This window comes from Macrobrachium nipponense, chromosome 3, assembly GCF_015104395.2.
Source record: "Macrobrachium nipponense isolate FS-2020 chromosome 3, ASM1510439v2, whole genome shotgun sequence".
NCBI classification, from domain to species: Eukaryota; Metazoa; Arthropoda; class Malacostraca; order Decapoda; family Palaemonidae; genus Macrobrachium; species Macrobrachium nipponense.
In genome coordinates this window covers 119,144,091-119,170,190 of record NC_087202.1, presented here as the reverse complement: position 1 = coordinate 119,170,190, position 26,100 = coordinate 119,144,091, and the positions used below count along the sequence as shown (strand labels likewise).

Below are 26,100 nucleotides of genomic sequence, written 5' to 3'. Positions count from 1 at the left end.
ACAACCAGGTCTCTTGGAACTTGGATGTAGTTATGTAATTACAGAATCAGAGGCCACCCTACACCCTTCTTATGGACATCAGGACACAAACAAAATTGAGCTTACCTGCCAAGCTGTTATTCTGAGTGCTCCGATAGTGGACAGGGCCTGTTATCTATATGTACAAAACAACAGAACCAATACCACAAATTTTTTAATAGGCTGCCATGCGAGTAGAAAGGTTAGCTATGTACTTAGTACTTTGTAAGTACTATACATGAAAATTTATTATATTATGAAAATGTCATTTTTGTCATAAGGCATTCCCTGGTTATCGGCAGAATCGGTTAATGGCGATCTGGTTTTATGGCGATTTTTAGTGCTGTAATGGACTGATTTCCGGTTATAAGTGCTGATAATAGAGTTATGGCACTGATACATACCTAACAAAGGCACCATCAACCAGTTATCGGCACCCTAAGTGTCATAAATTGCCAATTTTTGGTTATCTGTGATTTTTGCTTATCATCAAGCCATCGTAACGGGACCCCCGCCTGCCTATATAATCAAAATTAAAATTAACTAAATCAGTTTCTATATTTTTTTTTACTATGAAGTACATATTGATTAAGTGTTCTGGTTTTAGGAAATGCTAAAGTTGTAGTATCTTCTCAAAGGACAAGGTTGTTATTTCATATGTGTAAAAGACCTTTTTTTCCCAGTAGTGCACTGTATTGAAAAGAGCTTTAGATTATTTATTGTTCTGTTCAAATGAAGCTGTGGAAGCAACATGAAGGTAGGCTGTACATTCTTTGTATGAGTGGTATTGTTGCATAACTCTGGGAAGCCTTAAAGTTGCTGCAGTGCAAGGATTGTGCGAGATTGATCTGGAGTTTTTTTTTTTTTTTTTTTTTTTTTTTTTTTTTTTTTTTTGTATGGTTTCATGATAGCTGTGATTTATGATTGTACAGTAGCTGTACTTTAATTAGTTTATTACTAAAGTATCTTATTTTGACCAGTGTATCTCTAATGTGAATCTGATTGTGGTATAATGGTGATTCAAGATGATTAACTTGTAGTTAAATTTGTTCAGCATGGTTCGTTTATCAGGTAAAATTTTCTTGCAGGTATGATGCATCAGTTGACATATGTTTGTGAGAGAGAGTAGTACTGAACTTTAGCTCCTTTAAAGTACTGCTATCATTGGTGCATTACCAGCATATAACTTTTTAACTAATACTACATACTGGTAAGTGGAATTTGTATCGTTATTGTACAGATTTGAGTTTCCTTTGCAAAATAAGATCAGTTAAACCATTATACAGTATGTACAGTATTTCTAGAGTACAAAGTACATCATGCAAATCAGTGCATATTTAATTTACAATTTAAGGCTTTCGCTGTCACTAATAGCGTGCACCCACATGTTCTGCTTGAACTTCAATGAATTATTTTTTCATATATATGTTGTCTCTTTCCTTGATAATATGCAGGACTAGGAGATGGTAAGAGTGATTGTGTATTTAATGGAAGGTAACTTTGATTTGCATTACAGTTTGTTGAATACTAGACTTAGGAAATGTAAAGCAGTTGTAGAAAGGTTTGGTAAGATTAACATGGCTGTAGAAGTGCCCAGTAAATTGTACAAAATGGCTACAGTATACATTTTACATAGACTATAAGGACATTTATATACAGTAAATGTAGTTGTTGTTGTCAGACCTAATGGAAACTAGAAAACATTAAGTACATTGCTTTTAGAGTAGTCAACTTTAATAGTGTAACATATTTTGTGAGCTGTTCATTTCTGTAGGAGGATACAGTAGACCTCTTTCTATTCGTGGTTTTGGGCTTGCAGACCATATTTTGCTGAATTTTGTATGGTACATAAATACACAGTATTTGTGGAAAATTCGCCTATTTGCACTATTTTCCATAGAGAAATATTCATTAATTACTGTTTTTTCATATAATTTTGTGACTTAATGCATTTTTTGTGATAGTACAATTAAAATACTCGGGGTATAAGCATTTTTATAGGGGATTTTTGTTGTTTGAACTTCAAAATAGCCATACTATATAGGTGATTTTAGAAGGGTTTTAAGTATTTGCAGATTTTAGCTATTTGCGGAGGTGTTGTGGTTCACATTCCCCACAAATACCGGGGGTTGACTGTAGTTGCTTGTTGAGTTAGAGCTGTTTCATGTTTGGATGCCATGAAAGTACAAAAGTATTGATGAAAAAGTGCTTTAAAGGTTGCTGTGCATCTATTATTTTGCCTAGTTGTATCTTGCTGTTATTTAAAATGCTTCATGTGTCAATTGCATGAGCTATTTTCTTTTCTGATATATACATAGCAGAAATGTTTACATAGCTATATGATCTTAAATACAGTGGAACCTCGACATACGAAAGTCCCAGCTTACGAAAAATCCAAGTTACAAAAGCAAATACGAAGATTTTTTTTTGCCTCTACATACGAAAATAATTCGGGTTATGAAAGGTTGTTGCTGTAAAGTCCTGAGATTTGCCCGGACCGCCGAGAACAATTTTAAAACTCGCGCGCCGCCAACTGAGTAGACTCGCCACCATCCTCCCACTCTCCCATTGGTTCCTGATGCTAGTCACCGCCATAAGATCCTGCTCTCCTATTGGTCAGCATCTCTCCCATCATCCTCTACATAAAGGCGTTCTTCGGCCACTGCGTCGCACCAGCGTTATCGTATGCAAGCGGAATTCGTTCGTTCAGATATACGATTTCGTTTGTTAACGTAAATTCATGTTAGTGATTTCGCTTTGTACTTTATCGTGTTGTGTGAGAACTTAATTAGTATACTACATAACTTAATTACGTACAGTATAGTCATGGGCCCCGAGAAAGTTGCTGAAGTTCACGGAAAGAAGAGGATGCTTTCTATGGAGACAAAAATGGAGATTATCAAGAAGTATGAAGCTGGCATGCGGTTGAGTGTGATTGCTAAGGAATATGGCCAAAATCCGTCAACGATTGGCACCATCCTTAAGCAGGAGGAAGCCATCAAAGCAGCTGCACCTTCCAAGGGGGGCGTGACTATTTTGTCCAACAAGAGGAGCCACGTGCATGGTGAGATGGAGAGGCGGCTGCTTGTATGGATTGAGGACAAAGTAATCGCTGGCGATACGATAACCGAGTCGGCAATCTGTTAGTAGGCCAGCGCTATTTTCGGTGATTTGATTCCCCAGGCCGAAGACTTTGGAGGAGAAGGGACATCGACAGCAACCCCAGACCTCAAGGCTTCTCGTGGGTGGTTTGATAAATTTCGTAAACAGACTGGCATCCATTCGGTGGAGAAGAAATTGAAATTTTGTAAAAAACGTAAATATAAAAAAGTAAAAAAAAAATGTAAAAAGAAAAAAAAAGAAAAAAAAGAAATTTAATTTTGTTTTTTGTAAAGTTAAGTGTTAACGTTTTGTGCCATTTTTTAATGTGTTTCGTAAAGTTAAGTGTTCAAGTTTTCTGCCATTTGTCCTCCTCCTCTGTCGCCACTTTCGGAGATCGCCTCACTCAAAAGGTAAGGTTCCACATTTTGCTACATACGTATGCATGTATGTACAGTATTTCTTGTATACCATGTACACTAATACACTTTATTTACAGGTATGAAGTACATATTAGTAGTATATGTAATTTGTTAGGTATTGAATGGTCCAAATTGTTGTATTTCATTGTTTATTGGTCAATTTAGCTTTATTATAAAATTTACTGGGGTGTTTTTGTAGGGCTTGGAACAAATTAGGCAATTTACATGTAAAATGCGGTTCAAGATACAAAAAAATTAGGTTACGAAGGCCGCTTCAAAATGGATTAATTTCGTATCCTGAGGTACTATTGTATATTGGCAAATGGCAAAATAGGGGGAGTAAGGGTATAGAATTACCATTTTATACCTGTAGAGTTGTTTCTACCTTATCTGATTGGACCATGGCTTTGTTCATCCAGATAATTGAAGGATTACTGTAGTTCCCAGAAGGAACATAGGAAGAATATGAGTTTATTAATTGATTTGTTCTTAATCTTTAATGTACAGCAATTAAGCAACTTCAACAATCAGTGTGAACAAGGGAAAGGCAGTATATTTCCCAAATTGTACTATAATACTCATCTTTCTCATTGAAAGGTTGCTGTGCGTTTAGTCAAATGATTTTCTTTTCCAAGCCATCCTTATGGTTTACAGCTATAGTGATGCATGTTTTTTGTTTGTTTTGCACATAAAAACAAATCACAAGGAAAATAAGATGTAAGATGCTTTTAAATGAACATAACCATTTTTATTTTCCCTTCTCCTATAGTTTGCAGAGTCACTACCACGTTACCAGAAAGAAATAAGGTTGTGTAGTCTGTAATATGAAATGTATATTCCCTCTGTAATTATGGTAAGCTACCATTATTCATATGTAATGTGTTACCAAATTATCAAATATACTGTACCATAAGAATTATGCAATTATGCAACACTAAAATCAAATTTGAGAGACTATCATGAATTTGCTGTAGCTACATAATTTGGTCTAAGTTTTAGGGGAAAGATGAATAATTAAGGACTAGACTATTTTGAGAGGACCCAGTGCTCCCAAATAGCAAGAAATGACTGCATTTTAATTCTGAATTGTGTGCTTCTCTCCCATTCTGTTTTTTTAGCATTCATCTGTGATATGCAGGAAAGAATCAAGATTTTTATATATGCAACTTACCAAGTATGTAGTTACATAGCTATAGTTTCTAAAACCGTTGGCAGCAATTCGCGGCAGCGCTAGTTTGTTTTGGTCAGGTGATGCCCCCCGCCCACTATCAGGGGAGTGAGGAATCAATACCGTACAAAAATCAAATTGTTTCTGCCAGCTGGTACTGTTAACACAGTTTCAGTAGTCAGCGGAATTTTTGGAATTCTTTACCGTCACTCATTGTTGGAGTTATTTGGTGAAGTACTCTTGAAATATTGGTAGCTTTTGTTTTTGGTGATTAGCTATTTAGGAATTCAAATAGTATTAAATATTTTGTTCATGAAACTTACCTGTCAGATATATATATAGCTGTATTTTCTGAAGTCTGACAGAATTTTAAAAACTTCCGACACACGCAGTGGTCGGCCAGGTGGTTAGTACCCATTCCCGCCGCTGGGAGGCGGGTATCAGGAACCATTCCCATTTTCTATGCATAATTTTTCTGTCGCCGGTGCTGAAAACACCTGTTTTCAGTACCTCCGTCTTAGGATTTTGGAAACTTCATTGCCGCTAAGTATCCTAATTGTCTTTTGATTTATTTACTTGGATTTGTGGCTAGGCATACACTATCTTAAATTGATTTGAATTTGATTCATTTTTGCATAAAATATCTGAATCTAGTTAGGCTAGTTTCAGACGGGGTTGTCTGCAAAGATAGGGTGTGGCTACCGAAAGCTTCGGTAGATCCGCACTTGGTATGTACGAGGGGTATGGGTCTTGCTTCTTTGTTGAGATTTGTCATGTAAGGAGTGTGAGACTTTGTCTATTCCGTAAGGAAGACGTATGATTCGTATGTACGCAATTAATCAGTAAACATGTCTAATTCCGTAAGGAAGACGTATGATTCGTATGTACGCAATTAATCAGTAACAAAAGTCAGGGTAGTGAACCTGCTAACCTTCCTGTAGACTTTATTTTGCCTAACCCTGTAGTATGGCCTACGGGCTATGAATATGTCTACGAGAGGTGCTCGCTCTCCTTCATTGCTGTGAAGTGCTACTTCTGTAATTGTTACTCCTAACCCTGCAGTGTTGCCTTCGGGCCCTAAGCAGTGTCTGTAGAGGAATTGCCCTTTCTCTGATACTCTTTCGATTCGTAACTTAGAATCGAAAGTGCTTGCTTTAGAGAGTAAAAGTGAAGTGCAGAAGTGCAGTGATACCCCTTGTGTAGTGGAGGGTGCGTCAGATCGGCCTCGTTTCACCTCTAGGCCGGGACCTCTGCTTGACTCCCAGGACCCGGGGAGGGAGCATGTCGAAAGCCTAAGGAGGGTTACAAGGAACCCCCACCGATCTGGCGTGCCTTCGGCAGTTTCTGATGAAAAATCCCCAGACTGCCAAAGTGCCGTGCGCGTGCACGAATCCTGAAAGATTGCTTCTGTCCTCCGAAAGCGTCCTCCTCGTGCAGGGGTTGGAGCTTTCGGAAGGACTCGCGCCCTCTAAATAGAAGCTTTATAGAAGAGGACGCTTCATCTCTCTCTCTCTCTCTCGTTATGCGTTTCAGTGAGAAGTAAGAAGGCGAACGTCGCCTGAACTCGTGTCCGTCTTTCCACCGAGAAATACGTAAAAGAAGTCATAGTAGCAGGAAGCTTTTGAGAGCGGACGCCCGGGACGCTCGGATGGACTCCAGGCGCGCGCGGGCGCACGCCAAGTGCGCGCCAGTGGACGCCGAGCGCGCGCGCCAGTGGACGCCGAGCGCGCTCCAGTGGACGCACCAGAGCGCGCGCCAGTGGACGCCGAGCGTGCACCAGCGCACGCCAGGTGTGTCGCCTGGCTGAACGTTTCTGTTGAACTCTTCAAGCTCTTTGTTGTTTCAGATTTGGGCCTAAAGAATTTTTACCTCTACCTTCGGTGATACCTTCTACCTCACCTGCAAAGAATGTGAAGTAGGCAGTGCTTCGGAGGAAGCTTAAAGTGAACAGACAACTTCTTCTTCGAAACCCAGCAAGACATCGGGTTTCGTGAATTCAAGAGGTCTCTGTCAATTAATATTGCTTTTCGCATAGGTGGATGGAGTTAAGGAAAGCTCAAGGGAAGATCTCGTTTGCTCTACCGCAACCTTTGCCATTCGGCCAATAAATTTAAGTTGCCACTACCGCAGTCAAGACTTTGCGATAATGCAGTTACGGGTTATGTAAGGCTCGATGTCCTGCACGTCAGGACTCTCGGCAACGTTCAGTAGGATTCTTGCAAAGGCACTCGTCAAAAGGACGCTCTTCAGGAAAGCGCAAGACAGGACTTCCTTTGCCATACTGTCAATAAATTTTAAGCTTTAGCAGGCATTAGTTGTGATACGGGAGAGGAAGCTGGTTGGAGAATTTCTTCCTCTTCCCAGGATAATTTTGCAAGCTTTTTAGCCCATCTGAAAGGGTTTTTCAGATGATAGATTTTGTTAGTTTCTAGTCGGGACTACGCTGCCGAATTGAACATCGTCATTCTACCTGCCGTAAGCCCAGTCTCTTAACAGGATTCTTGCCCCTTCCTCGTTTGAGACGGGAATCGGAAAAATTAAATGCTCGACTTCCTGGATTACGTTTTGTCAATTCAGTGACTTTCCCCCATTGACAATATACTTTCGTTTTGTCAAGTAAGTGGGTATCCCCTCATTGACAAAATATCTCTTTGTCCCGTAAATGGGTTAGTTCTCATTGACAAACATCTCATTAACTTGATATTGCGTAAGCGAATAAGCTCTTATTGACAAGATTCGGAAGAGCTCTCATTCGTCATTCGCAGACTCGTACAAGAAATAGACTTGTAGACTACGTCAATGAACGCTTATGTCCAATAACATAAGAAGCTTGAGCTGACTGCTTCGATTCTCTTAAGTTTTGTTCATGAAACTTGCCTGTCAGATATGTATGTAGCTGTATTTCCGAATTCAGCTATATATTATGTCTGCCAGGTAAAGTATGAACAAACTTTATTGTGATATAATTTCATATTTTGCCTTGCGTTATTTTACTTCTGGTTGGTTCAAGTCATATACGCTTGCTGTAGTTACCTCTTCGGATGGCAACCGAGAGGTCTATTGTCTATTTTAAGGACATTTAATAGTTACTCCCTGCAGCCTTCCAGGAGTTTCCGATTTATCTTTTACCGTTGTATGGTAGTGTTCTGACGACACAAACGCATCTATATATTTAGCGTTTTCTGTTTCGCTTAAATATACCAGCTTGAGAGTCTTTCTGCTCAAAATAACGGACCTATTTCTTCGTAGAATAGGGTAGCTGGCAACCCAGACATAAAGTTAAGAGACGACGTTCGTAAGCTGCTGGCTGCTGCTGTCACGCTGTGTCTGTCCTCCAGTCCAACCGAGCCAGTAACAGATCGTGCGCTGTCATGCGCGGTAGTTTACGTCTCTCTCTTGCGGGATTGACTGACTAACCGTATCTCTGTGCTGACGGTTACGTCTCTCCTGCGGGATTGACTGACTAACTGTATATCTGTCCTACAATCACGGACTTTAGCCTAAGATTGAGGGGATTTCTTACGTGAATGAATAAACGTTGCATTCGTTTTGCCTTACTATGTTCAACAAAGTTATCTCTTAATCCTTTCGGTGCTCGTTACCGCACGGTATGGAACTACGAGTCTACCGCAACATTGCACTTTTATTTGCTCTCCTGCTTAGGCAAAGCGCAGCCTTATTAGGGAAGTAAGCATACTCGGGGAGGGAATGGATGAGCTTGCTGGGGACCATTTCCTTCCTGAAGAAGTTTGTTTCCCCGAATAGACTGCAATTCAGACCACAGTTTTTTCCTAACGGGAAACTGAAGTATTATTCTAGACCTAGGAATGATTCTGAACATCTCTCAGTGCGTCGATCACCTGAGGTGATAGAAAGAAGGTGCCGGACATCTGGATAGGGTTTCAGATGTCCTGGATCTTAATCTGAAAGAAGTAAAAGCGATTCGGTAGTCCCTCCAGTCCTCGAAACGAGTTTTTGAGAACCAGTGGTCCAGATCAACTCTGATATTCCACAGCTCTCTCATATCTTAAGAAGTATCTTCTCTCGGTCCTTGTTCGAGTTTACGAGAAAGAGCCTATTATAACAACAGGCGTAGAATGTAACGATCCTCTACAGGTTCGTTACAGGATTGCAAAAGTCCGTACGAATCGTCTCGATCGACGGCAGCAACTATTCACTTCCGAGTGGAATCTTTCTTTAGAAGTAAGTTGAAAGTTGTGTAGACTTTAGGGACGCCCTTTCATTCTTCTCTTCGATATGTTGAGGACGAAGAGGCTTCTTATTCTCGATCCGGGACCGGTACCATTAAACGCCATCCTATGATATTGAACGGGGATGGATGTTTAGTCTCTTTTCCCTTTTTCAATCGCTTAGGAAATGTAATAAGAGGATTTATGACGTCACAGGGAGCGACAATGACGCTGATCGCCCCATGTTGGCCTTCAGGATCCTGGATTCACAGAGGTCACATACTTCCTAGTTCACTTTCCAAGGACCTTTTCCGAGAGAGTCGGTCTACTCTAACTCGAAAGGTACCTATAACCTCTCCGCTCTGAGTCTGACTACGTTCAGACTATCGAGATGTTGACAGGAATAAGATTACCGTCTTCCATTTCCGTCTGAAGAATGGGATAAGCTGGCAGTCACAACTATTAAAGAATATGCAAATATGTTGTTGACGGCCTTTGGGCTCAGAGATTTGCGTCTGTCAAACAACAAAGCCCTTCACGATCTTTGAGTTCTGTGGAATCTCGAAACTCGCTCACCATCTACTTTTTGTCTCGCCTGTTTTCTCGGAGTCAGACACTCGTGCGAGATCAGGCGACATATAGTAGCCCTGAGTTTCTTGTTGACGAAGTCGGTTGCGTTTATACCCCCCCGATGATCGTGTAACATGAGACCAGGTTGGACTGTCAGGCATTCTTCCTTCGGGACTGAATCGCCTTTTTGCTCCTCGCTCCTTTCTCCTGGCACCAGAAGCTCGAGTCAGGAGTTGATTCGCTGACGACGTTGGGTTGCGTTGATACCACCCCCAAGGTTTGCTTAGATTGAATCGCCCAGGCAGTCCAGACACTCATCCTTCAGCGAAGAATAGTGCCTTATGGTCTTCAGGGTACAGCCTTGCTGTCCCTTGATTCGTCTGACTGGTCAACTGGTCGGTCACCTGACTTTAGTACAGACGGACTGACTGTGCATGTCCAGATCGAAGCTTTCAATATGGAACTTAGACGTAGTCTGAAGTTCTTGATGTCAAAGCATTCGAACCTCTCCTACCTGTTAACTTCTTGCATGTGATCAGGAAGGCCTTCTTCTAACCACCCTAGAGACGACTAAGAGGGCTAGTGAAATTTTAAGCCATCGTCACAAGTTTTGGCTTTAGAAAACACAAGGTGGTGTGCTCTCTAAGCCTTCCGTTGTGGCCTAAGAATGGAAACCCGTTTTGTCCTTGGGCCAGGAGCTTGGAAGCAAGGATGGCACAAGTTAGTGGGCAGGAGCCAGAGAGAGTCCTGTGCCCTGTCGGGTCTCTCAAGTTTTATCTACATAAAACTCAAGAAAGTCGAAGTCATTCGGGCAATCTGCAGTGTTCCGAAAAAGACCAGACTTGCCCATATCGAAGAACACCCTGGCTTTAGTGTTAAGGAGTTCTTTCAAAAATGCTCCTTCATTGTGTTTGCACAAAGATTTGAAATTTTTTTTTTTTATCTGAATGCTCACAAGGTGAGGGCGCGGCCTCGGAAGCATTTCAACAGAGCATGGCACTCAGCAACATCCTGAGTACCATGTTTTAGCGAAGCAACTCTGTGTTCACTTCACACTCCCTGCGAGATGTGAAGATGGCATATGAGATCTGCTGCTCGCTAGGGCCATACGTGTCTGCAGACACAATCTTGGGGGCAAGAAGTACCACTCATCCTATCCTGTAGAAAATGGTTAGGAAGAGCTCTTAATTTAGTTGTTGAGTCGCCGACAACGGCGACTTCTTAACTCTTAAGCCTTAGTTAAAACACCTTAACTTTGGCTAGGTTGGTCAGGTGGTGATATATATATATATATTATTTTACTTCTTAGCCCTCATGGTATGGTCAATATGGTCTAGTCACGTCGTGGTCTCGCCCCTGTTGACAGATCATCTGGAGTGCACCAGCTATATAGGTCTCTACCTCGCTGGCAACTCTAGTAGCACAAGCAGACTTACGTGGCAGTAACCACGAAGCCAGCTATGCTAACAGGTGGAACCAAGATGTAAATCATCTGCATGCATTTGTTTCCCAAAATCCTTCTATTCTGTCCCTTCCCACCTCCAAAGGTGGGATTCAGCTATATATATATCTGACAGGTAAGTTTCATGAACAAAATGATATTGTTATGATACAATAAAGTTTGTTCATACTTACCTGGCAGATATATATAATCAAGTACCCACCCACCTCCCCTCAGGGGACAGTGGAAATAAAAATTATGAATAGAAAATGGGAATGGTTCCTGATACCCGCCTCCCAGCGGCGGGAATGGGTACTAACCACCTGGCCGACCACTGCGTGTGTCGGAAGTTTTTAAAATTCTGTCGGACTTCAGAAAATACAGCTATATATATATATCTGCCAGGTAAGTATGAACAAACTTTATTGTATCATAACAATATCATTTTTGAACCAAAATTAACTAGTTTTGAATTAGTCTACATAATGTCAGACACTAGTATATCTGGGATTAGGTATTGCAGTAAGGCTGCAATACTAGGATTGCTAAAGCTTGTAATGATCCGCATTCAGTTTTCACAGGTTGCAGGGGACAACCTTCCCCACCACCTATCATTCCCAGTCCTAATTTTGGCTCTCACACCCGTACCCGATGCTGTGGCCAATTTAGTGGCAAGAGTAGATCAGAAATTTTCGATCATAATCCAAGCAATGGAGAAATTAGGAGCGTCCGTGAAAACCCTAATGGACAAGGTAAGTGGTAAAGTGAGTGCACATGCAAGTGTTGTGGAGGAGGTGGCTGTTCAGCCCACAGATTCTCCTAGGCAAAAGTCCCTGTCAGACTCCCCAGAACCTGGGAGGAGGCATACTGGTAGCCCAAGGGAGTTCAGTGGGGTCTGCCCACGGACAGTCGCCCTCTCAGGCGATTCCGTTGACAAATCCCAGATTGCAACAGAGTGCCATTGGAAAGGTATCTCTAAAGGAGTACTTCTTTCGTCTAGTGCTTCCAGCTCTGGGGAGTCCTCTCCCAGGCACCAGTGGTGATTCCATGACGAGTCCCGTCCATTGAAAAAGAGGATTTGTAAGTTGTCTCTCTCTCCAGTCCCCTGTGAAAAGGCTAGCCCTTTCCAAAAAGAACAGCCTCCGTGTAGTTTTTGGGACTCTCCATAGATATTCTCTCAGGATACGGCAGGAGAGGGACGTCGTAGTGAGAGGATTGCATCATTTAAGTCTAAGTTGTCAAGAAAGTCTTCCTCTGGCAGACTTTCAGAGGTGAAGAGTACGGGGAAGAGTAAACTTCCGGAGATGTCATCAGCACCTGTCCACACCTCTAATGCTGAAGGACAGGTAAGGCTCCCACCAGTCTCTCCTGTAATTCAGAGACTCCTGGAATACAGGTTCAGCGTTCAGAGTATGAGAACCCACCGACTCCTGAGTGCCCATTGGCGCCACAGTTTGCCCGCATCCCAGAGCAGCCATTGGCACCTGGAACTTTCGCAGCGACACTAGAGCAACCTTTGGCTCCTGAGCGTCCATTGGCGCCCAGGAATACAGTTGTGGCCGAGCGTCCATAAGCGCCCAAACGTCCACTAGCTCCCGAGCGTCTGCTAGTGCCCAAGCGTCCACTAACAACCCAAGAGCCCACTAGCGCCCGAGCGCCCATTAGTGCCCGAGTGTCCATTGGCAAACAAGCATCCACAGGTATACTTGCAACCAAATGCACAGATGGACCAGTATGAAGTGCTCAGACAGACTATGTCATAAATTTCAGCTTCGGGCTTACCAACAGGATCTCAGGTGATCGCTGCCCCCAATCCTTCTTTGTCAGCCATCCAGAACAAGTTAGACAGCATTTTGGGCTTTATTCAATCTGCGGTGCCCCCTGTCCAACCTATAGAGAACTTATCACCTATTTCTTCAGCCGAAGAAGAAGAGAAAGGAGAAGAGGAGGATAAAGAGTCTTCTCTCACTGCATACAAAGCCTTGCTTTTTTACTTCGTTGAAAATTTTTTGGATTCGTTCTCGCCAGTGACTCCCACATCACCAGTGTCTTCTTACATGAGAGAACCAGGAAGACTCCAGGAAATTACCCAAACTAGTACTGTCCTTTTTGGCTCGAAAAGCGTTAAAGGAAATTAACCTTTGGCTTGAGGATAAGAGGAATCAAGGCAAGTTAACTTCAGCTTCCCTCCTTCTCGTCTTTCAACGAGGAGACATTTATGTTACGAAACCAGAGAAGCTCTCTCTTTGGGTGTCTGCCTCCGCCCAGGGAGACTTCTCCGCGCTTATTGACTCGGTAAGAAGATAGGCTTTCAACTTGGCCAAGATCATGTTTACGGCGTCAGAATTAGATCACCTAATTAAGAATATCTTTAGGGTATTTGAAGTTTTTAGTTTCCTGGACTGGACATAGGAGCCTTTGGACATAAACTCGAGTTATTCCGTGTTGAATGAGGAAGCCTTTGCAGACATATCGGGAGTGATCTCCTGTTTAGATAAGGGGATTAGAGACGGACCTGCGGTATGCCTCTCTCTTCATGTTAGGCATCGTAAAGAAGAGAGAACTGTGGTGTTATTTCACATCTAAGGGAGTATGTTGTACTCAAAAGTCTGCCTTACTGGATAAGAAGCTCCTATTTCTAGAGGAGACAGTAGTACTAGCTGCCTCTGAATTGCAGAAGAAAGCAACACAGGATCTAATCTCGCAATCCAGTAAATGTACTAGAGAAAATATTCCTAGTGTACGTCCCTCGCCGGCCAGCTGAGGACAACCCTTTTGGGGCAGGGGATTAGGTAAATATTTCTCAAGATCAAGGGGTAGAGCACGTTTCACCCTTAGATCTATTAAAAAATCCACAACCAACCCCTCGACCAAGAAGTAATGTATCAGTCCTTTGTGCACCAGTAGGAGTGAGACTCCATCAATTTTGGGAAGAATGGGAAGCAAGAGGGGTGTAATCGTAAAGGTTTTAAGAGAAGGATACGATATTCCCTTCAAGAGAAAGCCACCGTTATCAGACAATCCGATAGCTTTGACAGCTTACTCAGAAAATTCAAAGAAATTCATCGCCCTTTCGGAAGAGGTTTTGTCCCTCTTGCAAAAGAAAGCAAGAGAGTTAGTAGAAGATCCGCTAACTCCAGGTTTTTACAATAGTCTGTTAGTTGTCCCCAAGTTTGGGGGGATGGAGACCCGTATTGGATGTAAGCGCTCTGAACCAATATGTGCAGAAGACAAAGTTCAAGATGGAGACGAATCAGTCTGTTCTTTCATCAATCCATCAAGGGGATTGGATGATCTCCATTGATATGGAGGATGCATATTTTCATATACCAATACGTACACCAAAACTCAAAGAGGTTTCTGTGTTTTGTCTTCAGGAACAAAATATACCAGTTCAGAGCGGTGTGTTTCGGGTTTTTGACGGCACCACAAGTGTTTACCCGAGTGCTAGCTCCCATTGGGAAGTGGTTACATCTAGTCGGGATAAGGATATCCCTTTACTTGGACGATTGGCTTCTCTGGTCACAAACAAAGGAGAGGTGTACGGAGGACCTTCAGAAAACCCTGACTTTAGCTCAAGAATTAGGACTCTTAATAAACAGACGAAAGTCAGTTACACCCCAGTCAGGAACTGGTCTATTTTGTGATGGGGATCAACTCGGTAAGTTTTCGGGCTCTTCAATCCCCACAAAGAATAGAGTCGTGCCTACAGAAGGTAGAGAAATTTCTAGTTCTCCAGTATTGCTCTGCAAAGGAATGGATGAGTCTTTTGGGCACACTATCCTCAATAGAACAGTTTGTGACACTAGGGAGACTGCATATGAGGAACCTACAGTTCTTCCTCAGGGCGAACTGGAACAGAAAGAAGTTTCCGGACTCTTTTATGTTCCGAATCACACAAGAAATAAAGGAGGACCTGCAATGGTGGAAGTTAAGAGACGGAGTTGCAGAAGGGAGATCTCTCCTCCCACTGAACCCCAACCTAGTGTTCTTTTCAGACGCATCAGATCAAGGTTGGGGAGCGATTCTGGGGGAAAAGGGAGTATCAAGCCTTTGGGATGCACAACAAAAACAGTGGCATATAAATCGGAAGGAACTGACCGCCATCCACTGAGGATTGCTGAAGTTTGCGGACACACTCTTTTTCTCTTTGCGAGACGGGAAGGAGCCTGCTGTCATGGGCGAATTGGAATCGTACCACACTAATAACAAGGTTCGTTCAGGGAAAATTCAAAGTACGTACTCCCGGATGAACTGAGCCGCAGGAGGCAAGTACTGCACACGGAATGGATGATGAACCTAGTAGTATGCCTCGAATTGTGGAAACTATGGGGAAACCTGTGATACATCTGTTTGCCACAGCAAGAAACCATTGTCTCCCCCTTTACTGTTCACCAGCCCCAGACGCGAAAGCATGGGCGACAGATGCAATGCTTTTGGACTGGTTGAACATCCTAGGATGGTGAGAGAAGTTGCCAACAAATTCGGAACACATCACATCATGTCGATGACTCTCGTTGCTCCATTCTGGCCAGTGCTGGAATGGTTCCCAGATCATTTAGACCTACTGGTGGATTGGCCAAGGTTATTTACTCAGAACATATCTACTCAGACAACACCACTTCAGAAGGTTCCATCAAAGACTATCCACACTGTCCCTAACCATTTACAGACTGTCTGACAACTCTTACGAGCGAAGGGGTTTTCAAGACAAGCGGCGAGAGCTATCGCTCAGTGCAGAAGGGAATCCTCAAGTAAAGTCTACCAGGCAAAGTGGACTGTGTTTAGAGCTTGGTGTAAAGAACATAATGTTTCGTTCTTCTAAAACAACAATAACAGAAATAGCAGATTATCTATTATATCTGAGAACAGATAGGAATCTGTCTACTGCGACTATCAAAGGTTAGAAGGCAATGCTGCGGTCTGTTTTCAAGCACAGAGGATTGGAAGTATCGACGAATAGAGATCTTCCAAATCTCACTAAATCCTTTAATATAGAAAAACCCAAAGGTTTGAAGTTATTATCTTGAAACCTAGATGTATACTCATGTGGCTGTCGGAAACTCCGTGTGAGCCGTTGCAAAGAGCATTATTGAGAGATTTGACAAGAAAGGGGATTTTGACGAAGGAAAAAATTTTTCAAGTATGAATAAACTCTAGATATACCAAAGAAAAAGCTAGCATGTTATGCTGAAGTTACTACCCTCAGCGCGACACCCCGAAGGGCGTCGATATAAGTATAGGGGCGTTGTGGAAACCACAATTCACAGGACCTCTGCCACTTAGAAGATCCACCGCCAACTCCTCTCGCTACTACTAATACCCACGCGCTCTTCTCATTCGTGGAATAGTCTTTCAAGCTTGGATTGACCAGGGTGGGGAAGGCCAAAAGGAAAAAGGAAAGGGTTGGGTTCACCGGGTGACACAGATCCTCCCCCTGAAATAGATTTTTCCTACGTCAAAATCCCTTTTCTGGGTTCGACCTGTGTCTGCCGGTGAAAACAACAGAGAATTCCATCCAAGCTAAACAGATACCTTTGAATAAAAGGGGTTAATAAAACCCAGAGTAAAGTTTAAATGCAAAATATTTATTACTAAAGTTTTCTAAGCAGTATTACTGAAGGACTAATAAATTAAGCTTAACCTACTTAAAACTAGTACAACAGTATGAAATTATACCATAGGCATCTGAATCCAATTATAATTTTAGTTATGCATAGAACATCTGGTAAGGCCACTGTGGGAGCTACCAAGTAAGTATTAACACTATTTACAAGCTCCGGTGGCGGGATAGACAGGTCTAGCCCGGCCCTGAGAAGAGGATGGCGGGGAGTAGAGCGAGTCGGGTAGGTAGGAGAGAGTGTTAGGGAAAGAATTGACAGAAGGGAAATTTAAGGGAGTTGTCAACCCCGTTCTTCGGGGAAGACTATGCTTCCTGCCGCTACTGTTGGAAATTTAAGGGCCTCCAATTTCTTCAGGTCCTCAAAGTTCATATTTTGAAAGCAGTTAATAGAGGTGGCAACTGCCCGGATGTCATGGACATGTGGAACAGAATCCGGATTGGCTTGTTTAATGAAGTAAAGTATTTGTTGCCTGATACCTTTTAAGGTGATTGTACCTCCTTTCTCTCTAATAAAAAGAGGACCTGAAGTTGTTTGAGAAGTCCTGGCTATAAAGGTTTTACTAAACAGTCTAGGCTATCCTTAATCTAAAAGTATCACTGTAATTCACATGAGGAGTGACGCCCATCCGCCCATGAGCCGTGGGAGGAAATTGTTAAAGTGTACGTTAAATAACTACTCTTTATAGCCCAACGAATTCACGGTCGGAATAGGCACTCCTTCCATATTCTTAGTATAATACCATGAGAACAACTTAAACTTATAGCATATTTATAGTTTCGGTAGATTAGTGTGTGAAATTCACTTGCGCTGTATTGATGCTCTGAAAATGGCGGCTCAGCCGGCGGCACCCACCACACATTTTTGAGGGGCCAAGGCAATCAGAATATAAAACATTCCGACTATACAAGTTATGAAAACACAAATTGGAGTACTCAACTTTGAAGTAGAAGAACCTTGCGAAGCCATCATAAGTTGTAGTTGAAGAAATCCTGGAGCAGCGAAAACACGTGATGCACACACAATCTCTAGTACAGGAATGTGAAGAGCACGTGGGTATTAGTAGTAGTAGTGAGAGGAGTTGGCGGTGGGGTTCGTTGTAACGGCTCCTACTGCGGAAGGGGGTTTTGAAGGGAATCTTCCAAGTGGCAGAGGGGTTTCCACAACGCCCCTATACTTATACCGACGCCCTTTGGGGTGCTCACGCTTAGGGTAGTAACTTCAACATAACATGCTAGCTTTTTCTCTGGTATATCTAGAGTTTATTTATACTTGAAAAATGAGCTACAGGGATTTTTCACCGGCAGACACAGGTCGAACCCAGAAAGACCCTATTCCTAGTAGCCCTCTCTACAGCTAAAAGGGTAAGTGAAATAAATGCCATGGACAAGAGAATAGGATTCGCACAGGGTAATGCGGTTTGCACATTAACCTTGGGGTATTTAGCAAAAAACGAGATTCCATCCAAACCGTGGCCTAATTCGTTCAGTATCAAAAACCTCACGGACTTAGTAAGACCGGAAGAAGAAGAGAGGTTACTCTGCCTGGTCAGAGCTCTGAAATGTTATTTACAAAGGACAGAGAAAATTAGGGGCCCATCCAATTGTTTATGGTGTTTGGTAAGGAAGCCTGCGCCCCCGATGTCTAAAAACGCCCTGGCGTTCTTCTTACGTAGTGTATTTGTAGATGCTCGTTCACAAGTGAAAGAGACTGATCTTAATAAACTTAAAGTGAAAGCTCACGAGGTGAGAGCAGTGGCAACCTCCCTCATTTAAACACAATCTCTCTTTGGACTTGATTATACAAGCAATGTATTGGAAATGTAAATCAGTGTTTGCCTCGCATTACTTGCGTGATATTGAAACAATCTGTGAAAATTGCAATACCCTGGGTCTGTATTTAGCTGCTGGCACAGCATTGGGTAAGGGTGTGTAGGAAGTCATACCTTCCTAGCCTATCTATTCGCCTTGAATAAGGTTGAGTTTTTAGGGGAGCCTGGAGATTACTATGGACGTACTAGGAGTACCCTTCAGTTAAGTGTATAGTTGGGTATGAATATTATGGTTATGGTGAATCTGATATGTTTTTGCTCTGGTAACATGATGTTATTTGGTACTGCGCCCTGGGTAAGGGCATCCTTTGGTTGACCATGCTAGCCACGGACATATCTAAGATGCATGGGTCCCACTTTTTAGAGGATGAGCCATGGCTTTACTGCCATGTCCCTATGAGTAATGAAGAGCGACTTCCAGAGATAGTAATCAACTGTTCAGCTCTCTTAACCCTCTTACGCTGACTGGACGTATTCTACGTCGACATTTTTTGTCTCCCGTGTGCCGACTGGACGTATTTTACATCGACTTACAAAAGTTTTTTTTTAAAACTTGCGGAAAAATACTTATAAGCCTACCAGCCTAAAACTTTTGAATCAGGCGCCTTGGGGGATGCTGGGAGTTCACGGATCGAGGTGGTGTTTTGTTTACAATCGTTTACTTCAGGCGCGCAAGCGCGAATTTCTTTCTTGCCGCAACTAAAAGTAATCTGTGACACATCTTGGAAATTATTTCGTCACTTTGACATAATTTTTGTACCATTGTAAATTAGCCGTTACATAAAGTATTATATATGAAAATGTGTGCATTTTTATGTAGAATACAACAATAAAATACTCATGATTGTAGCTTTTATCAGTTTTGAGATATTTTCATATAAATAACGGTAATTGCCAAAATTTCAACCCTCGGTCAACTTTGACTCTACCAAAATGGTCGAAAAACGCAATTGTAAGCTAAAACGCTTATATTCTAGTAATATTCAATCATGTTCCTTAATTTTGCAACTAATTGGAAGCCTCTAGCACAATATTTCGATTTATGGTGAATTTATGAAAAAACTTTTTCCTTACGTCCGCGTGGGCGGTAGGGGGCTCTTCCGAAAAAAATCATACATGCGATTGTGGTAATGTTTGCACCATTTTAAAATTAGCTGTTATATAAAGTTTTATATATGGAAATGTGTGCAATTTCATGCACAATACATCTAAAAACAACCCATGGTTGTAGCTTTTATCAGTTTTGAGATATTTTCATATAAATAACGATAATTGCCAAAATTTCAACCTTCGGTCAACTTTGACTCTACCGAAATGGTCGAAAAATGCAATTATAAGCTAAAATGCTTATATTCTAGTAATATTAAAGCATTTACCTTCAATTTGCAACAAATTGAAAGTCTCTAGCACAATATTTCGATTTATGGTGAATTTATTAAAAAAATAACATTTTCTTTACGTCCGCGCGGTAACTCTTCCGAAAAAATCATACGTGCGATTGTGGTAATGTTTGCACCATTTTAAATTAGCCGTTACATAAAGTTTTATATATGAAAATGTGCGCAATTTCATGTAGAATACAAAAAAAATAATTGAAGGTTGTAGCTTTTCTCATTTTTGAAATATTTGCATATAAATCACGATAAATAGAAAAAAAACCACGTTCGGTCAACTTTGACTCTACCGAAATGGTCGAAAAACGCAATTGTAAGCTAAAACTCTTACAGTCTAGTAATATTCAGTCATTTATCTTCATCTTGAAACAAATTGGAAGTCTCTAGCAAAATCTTTAGATTTATGGTGAATTTAAAAAAAAATCTTTCCTTCCCTCCGCGCGCGGATTCTCCGCCACAAATCTCCGAACTACGTACGTCCCATCCTCAGAATATTTGCTCCGTTTCATATTAGGCATTTCATAGAGTTTTATATATGAAAATGTATGCAATCTCATGTAGAATAAAACTAAAAATATTTGAAGGTTGTAGCTTTTCTTATTTCCGAAATAATTGCATATAAAAAATATATAAAAAAAAATTCGGCATTCGGTCAACTTTAACTCTTCAGATATGGTCGAAAACTGCAATTGTAAGCTAATACTCTTACAGTATAGTAATATTCAATCATTTGTCTTCATTTTGAAAGAAATTGGAAGTCTCTAGGACAATATATAGATGTATGGTGAATTTTTGAAAAAAATATTTGTTTATGTCCGCGCGTTATGAATTCATGCATTATTTTGTGATAATATTTTCTCTGTTGATTTTATCGTTTTACAATGTGTTATATACCAAAATGATCGCAATTTACTGTACATTACAACTAAAAAAAAGTAACTTGTTACCTTTTAACCGTTTTGCGCATAGCGCGATTTGAATACAATTATATATGAAATTTCGTTTTTGCGCTATCATATATCGCATTATTTATATATGATAATGATAATTTTTTTCATTTCTGATGATTGCATACTAAACTTCAGGCAATGACAAAAAAAGGAGCCAAAAATTAACTCTTAATCTTGAAAACTAAGCGCGCAGTGATTTTTTGAAAAAAATATTTTTTCCGCTTCCGCGCTCACTCCGAAACCCCTCCGGCACACGGGAGACAATTTTTTATTTACCGCTCCGGCGTAAGAGGGTTAACAGGTAAGGAACCAACAAGCATTTGCATGGATGCTAGCACTAAGTATATATTTTATATTATTAAATTTTAAAAGACGCGCATATACATGGATCCCATCTCCTACAATGTGGGATTCAGCTATGTAACTACTTGGTAAGTTGCATACATAAAATGACATTTTTTGGTAAAATAAGATTTCATGTAAACTTACCAGGTAGTTACATGATGAAAGCCCACCCTCCTCCCTTCACATGGATAATAGGGCATAAACAACTGATATTCGTATTGTGTTGGTTCCTCACTCCCCCGATAGTGGGCGGGGGGTTATCACCTGACCAAAACAAACTAGCACTACCGCGAATGTCAAAAATTTTAGCTGCCGTTGGTTTTAGAAACTATAGCTATGTAACTACTTGGTAAGTATACATAAAATCTTATTTTATCGTAAAAATGTAATTTTTTTCTCTATAGCAGATGATCCGAGGAAAGACTGTTCTGAAAATTCTTGCTCATCTAATTACTTTTGCTCTTGCTTAATAAGCTATTCAACACTTGTGTTTATGAAACAATACCGTACATCCTTAAACAAGAAAATATACTGTGAAGGTTTAGATAAGATTGATATTTATGTGGCAGTTAACTTTGCATCATATAAGAACTACACTTTTTACCTTGGAAGTGTGTAATGTTTAACAGAAGTTGCATCATTCACCTTTCCCATGTTACATGAGATTATCTTTTGAAAGAAAGGTTTCATTGTACTTGGGTTATTTTTGATACTTGTAAATAGCTGAGTTCTCTACTTTTTTTTTATAGAGGACACTTTTTGATAATTTAGCTGACAAAGTATGTATTGCCAATTTTTCAAAAATAATTAATAATTTTTCTAACCTCACACACATTTCGTCTGTTTACAAAAACACGCCTGACATTTGTATGGTCTCACTCCCATAAGGATGCCTGTATGGAATGGAAATGGCTTGTGATGTAACTTGACCAGGAAAAGCTGAAAATAGATATCTTAAGCAAAGCAGCTTTAGCTTAGCCATTGAATGGCTTCTTGAGAGAAATTTTTTTTCAAAGTTGGAAGTAAGATGATCCATTATATAAGGGCTAGGGGAGATTCCAAGTACTATTATGTTTGGATTTTTTTTTATTTACATATTTGCAGCTTGAGATGTATATGGTTTTTATAAACTCAAACCATTATAGTATTCTTAGTTCTTTATCAAACTTATCATCCAGATCATAAAGTAGAGGGATGAGGAAAAAAAAAGGAACATTTTGGTTAGCAAGTATCTGTTGGGAAGTTCATCAAAAGTGAGATATCAACAACACCAAAGTCTCAGTGGCACTTTCTTGAATGTGTTGAACTGGTGCTGTATGGCAACAGACTACTCACTCTAGAAAAGTTAGAGTGAAAGTGGAACATCCTTATCCACTACAGTGAAAGCTTTGATACATGGATTATCTAAGAATAGTGATTTGTGCTTAGAGGTTTTCCCAGCTTCGTCAGTTGCTTAAAACTCAAAAACAATAAATCTCTAATCATGCCTAATTTATTGAATTTGGCCCATTTACAGGCCTCTGGCATACGTCATCTGCTACAGACTGCTCTAAATCCAAGATTCAAAGGTCAGTAAGTTTACTAGTTCAAGGTACTGTGGTTACTTTTATAGTTTCTGTAAAGTTGGTTCATTTGTGTTGGTTTAGGTAAAAGAGCATACTCCATGATGCAGTAAAGTGTTTATATATTTTATGTATGATGTACTATATTGATTACTTATATGCAGAATTATACATATGAATTTAATTTCATATGTTAAATATTTCCCTGTAATTAGAATTAGTTGCTTGTGTACATGTTGAAATTAACATTTGCTTTGTGTAAAAATTTCATCATTGATGGAGTTGGTCATGTATGCTATGCACATACTTTGCAGGAAATATAGAAAAGTTTGCCATGAGTTTTCATGTTAATAAGATCACACTGATCATGTGTAAATAATACTTGGCATTCATTGACTCTTTATAGAAAACATTTTCCATTAATGGGAAGTTTTGATAGAGCAGAGGCTGATGAAAAATAGTTAACCTGAATTCATGTTACTGTTCTCTTTTTATTAGTTCCTGTAAGACTGTTTGTCAGATTATGGGTGATAGGTACGTACTATTACCTGATATTACATGCTAAGACTGTCCAGCATGGAATGTAAATTGCAATCATTTGTTGACACTTTATTCTAGATCTGGGTATTGCAGTTATACCACATTTGGTACAGTATGTTTTTACATTAAAAGTTACCATAGTACATACTTATAGATAACCCATATATTTGTTGTTGAGGAATTGTCGGGATGCCAGAGCATCTCTGAAAAGAGATTGGCCATCACCTCTGTTTATGAGAAGGTGGATCCTGTAGCTCCTGGCAATGATAATTGTCAGTATTTGTTCATCCTAAGTGGTGAGAACTGCCTATGCCTTTAGGCCTGCGCTTCTGTACATTTTGCTGTTTCTCTGATAGAGATGTTTCATTCTCTTGAATTCTGTTCATACTTCATACTGTATATAGTTTTGCTTGTGTGATAAAGTGATCAGGGTAATCAAGTGAGCAATGTAACCCTTTTTATCATTGTATACAGAGGATAATTACTACTGGTTTTCAGTCACAAAACAAAATATTATCTTCTGACTGGTATTGTACTGTCTGGTATGATTTGTAAGTATTCTATAAGCATGCCTGTCTTGTTTGTTCAGATAAGAGGTAATGATGAAAGTATGAAACTGTCGTGTAGAGAATTGACAAGCCACATGTTACAAACCTACTAACCATTTATTATGGTGGAGATAAGATCTAGATAAAGATACAATGAATTTGACAGGAATAAGTACAGCAGACATACAAAATCATCTTATATTGCTCGTGGTACCCAGGTGGTTATGGTAACTGTTACCCTACTTTCTACATGAAAGGTGTAGAAATGAATTTTGGTCAGAGTTGGAGGACTTCTATATGATAAGTAAAGCGACTTAGTCCTATCCAAACTTTTTTCCATACCTGATTACATATAGCATAAGAAAGGTAATAGATTTGTGTTTATGAAATGTGAGAAATTTGTAGTTATTTAATATTGTAGCATTTTCTTTTAGTGGAGTCAAATTTAGTCTAGAAAATAGTACTATGTTATTTATTGTGATTTGTTAAATTTTTACATCTTCATGTTACAAAGTGATTTTTAGAAGCATAGGTGATCAGTCTCCAAATATATGTATGTACTGCCAACAGGGTGAGGCTGACAAAAATGCCCATTAGTAGATTGGAGACGCGGGTGGGAAGCCTTCGTTCCCACCTGCAGCATTCCAGAACAAGTTCCTTTGAAATTGTGGAGACCCCAATTACAGGTTAGCCATGCTTCAAATAAAACGTTGTGGCTTGTTGCACCTGGCTTGCATCTGAATATTTTTTTTTACTGTTGAGAAATTGAAGAGGACCTTTTTACGTAATTATGTTACTAAATTTCAAGTTATTGTACTCAAACCAAAACATTATTTGTGATTAGAGTAAAGTTGGCCCTTATTTTGTTCATAAAAGTTAAGTTTCAAGCCTCCATGAATTACTAAGTTTTCTGAACTCTTTCTGTAGGTAATGTGACCCAGTAAATCATGTCATAGGGTAGCCTATGTGCACATGTCTTGCACATCTACAAGTGCTGACAATATGCTGAAATTTCTCTCTCTCTCTCTCTCTCTCCTCTCTCTCTCTCTCTCTCTCTCGTCTCTCTCTCTTCTCCCCTCTCGCTTACTCTCTACTCTTCTCTCCTCTCTCTCTCTCTCTCTCTCTCTCTCTCTCTCAGACTGATTTGAAAGCTTATTTTAAAAAAACATTAACGATAACAATAGCGTTTGTCATTTTCTTGAATTACTGTACACTTTTTGTTACTTAACAAAACTAAACTAGCAGTATAGATATGCCATAAAAATCCAACTTGTACATATATGAAACAAACCTTCGGTCTTAACATTAGGATTTACTAGTGCCAAGCTGGAAACCGGTAGAATTAAAATTAAACTTGTGCGATCCAGGGACTATTGGCATCTATACCAGGTCACAGGGCATGTATACCCAGAATGCCCTCGGCATCGTGTGACCTACCCGCCAGTTACCTTTCTACCGTCTTTAAGATAGGACGTTTTCTCTGTCTATTTGTTTAAAGCCGGTTTTAGTTTGCCCGTTTTTATCCTTTTCAATTTCATTTTTCTTATTAATTCTCTTTATTGAGTGTGCTCAGTGTGTTTGTGAACTGTAAGAGTGTGAAAGTGGTGAGATGGATTGTTTTGCATCGCCGTCAGGATCTTCTTCCGTTTCGAAGACGAGACAAAGGAAATGCCCTCGAGTCAGTGGCTTTCAGTGTTGAAGATTCCTAACTTCGGTGTCAACTGATCCTCATCCAACGTGTAGTAGGTGCAGGGAAAATTTATGTACAATTACTAATCCTTGTTCTGTTTTTCGTGGTTGGTCGGTGGAACAGTGGAGGAAGTTTTATGAGAAAGACCAGTACAAAAGAAAGGAGTCAACGCCATCTTTAGATGACCAAGCGTTGCCGGCTTCTTCTGTATCAGCAATACACCAGACTGCTCCATATGTTTCGCCACCTGCCTTTGATTTGTCCCATACCCCTTCGGTTTCTCCTAGTGGTTCGTTTTCAGAACGCCAGGAGGGGTTTTGGGTAATTTGGTGCATAATACGCTCCTTTGTTCCCAGCAGGGAGGGGGGAGCATTGCTATCTTTGTTCCAGGTACCGGCTCCCAACTCGAACAGGATGGAAGGTACGTGGGCGGCACTAGGCCTTTCAGGCGTACCAACCTTGGAAGGTTTGCTGTCGCATTATATGGCGTCATGGTTCCAGCAGAATCCAGCAGCACTGAATATTCCTCATCCCCCGGGCTTGCACTTTATGGGAAATAATGTTGCGGCTACACCAACAACTTCATTGGTTACGGCGATGCAGAACGTTGGGGGTAGTTTTGCTCCAAACGCAGGGATGCCAGCAGCAGCAGCCCAGGCTCTCCCTACAAGATTGGTGACGTCACAACCGACGTCACACACCGACATGGCA

General features: G+C 40.6%; 1 protein-coding gene across 5 annotated transcripts in view; it reads left to right on the top strand.

Moving 5' to 3' along the window:
- LOC135222004 (fatty-acid amide hydrolase 2-like) overlaps positions 1–26,100 on the top strand; it is a 351,694-nt gene that overhangs the window by 104,254 nt on the left and 221,340 nt on the right. The window contains exons 2-4 of one of the 5 annotated variants that reach the window (XM_064260115.1): positions 1,107–1,228; positions 22,566–22,617; positions 24,270–24,385. In XM_064260115.1, coding sequence (XP_064116185.1) covers positions 24,286–24,385 — 100 coding nt within the window. In that variant the 5' untranslated portion in view covers positions 1,107–1,228; positions 22,566–22,617; positions 24,270–24,285. The remainder of the gene's footprint in view (positions 1–1,106; positions 1,229–22,565; positions 22,618–24,269; positions 24,386–26,100) is intronic. The other 4 variants (XM_064260117.1, XM_064260118.1, XM_064260114.1 and 1 more) reach the window with 4 other exon arrangements.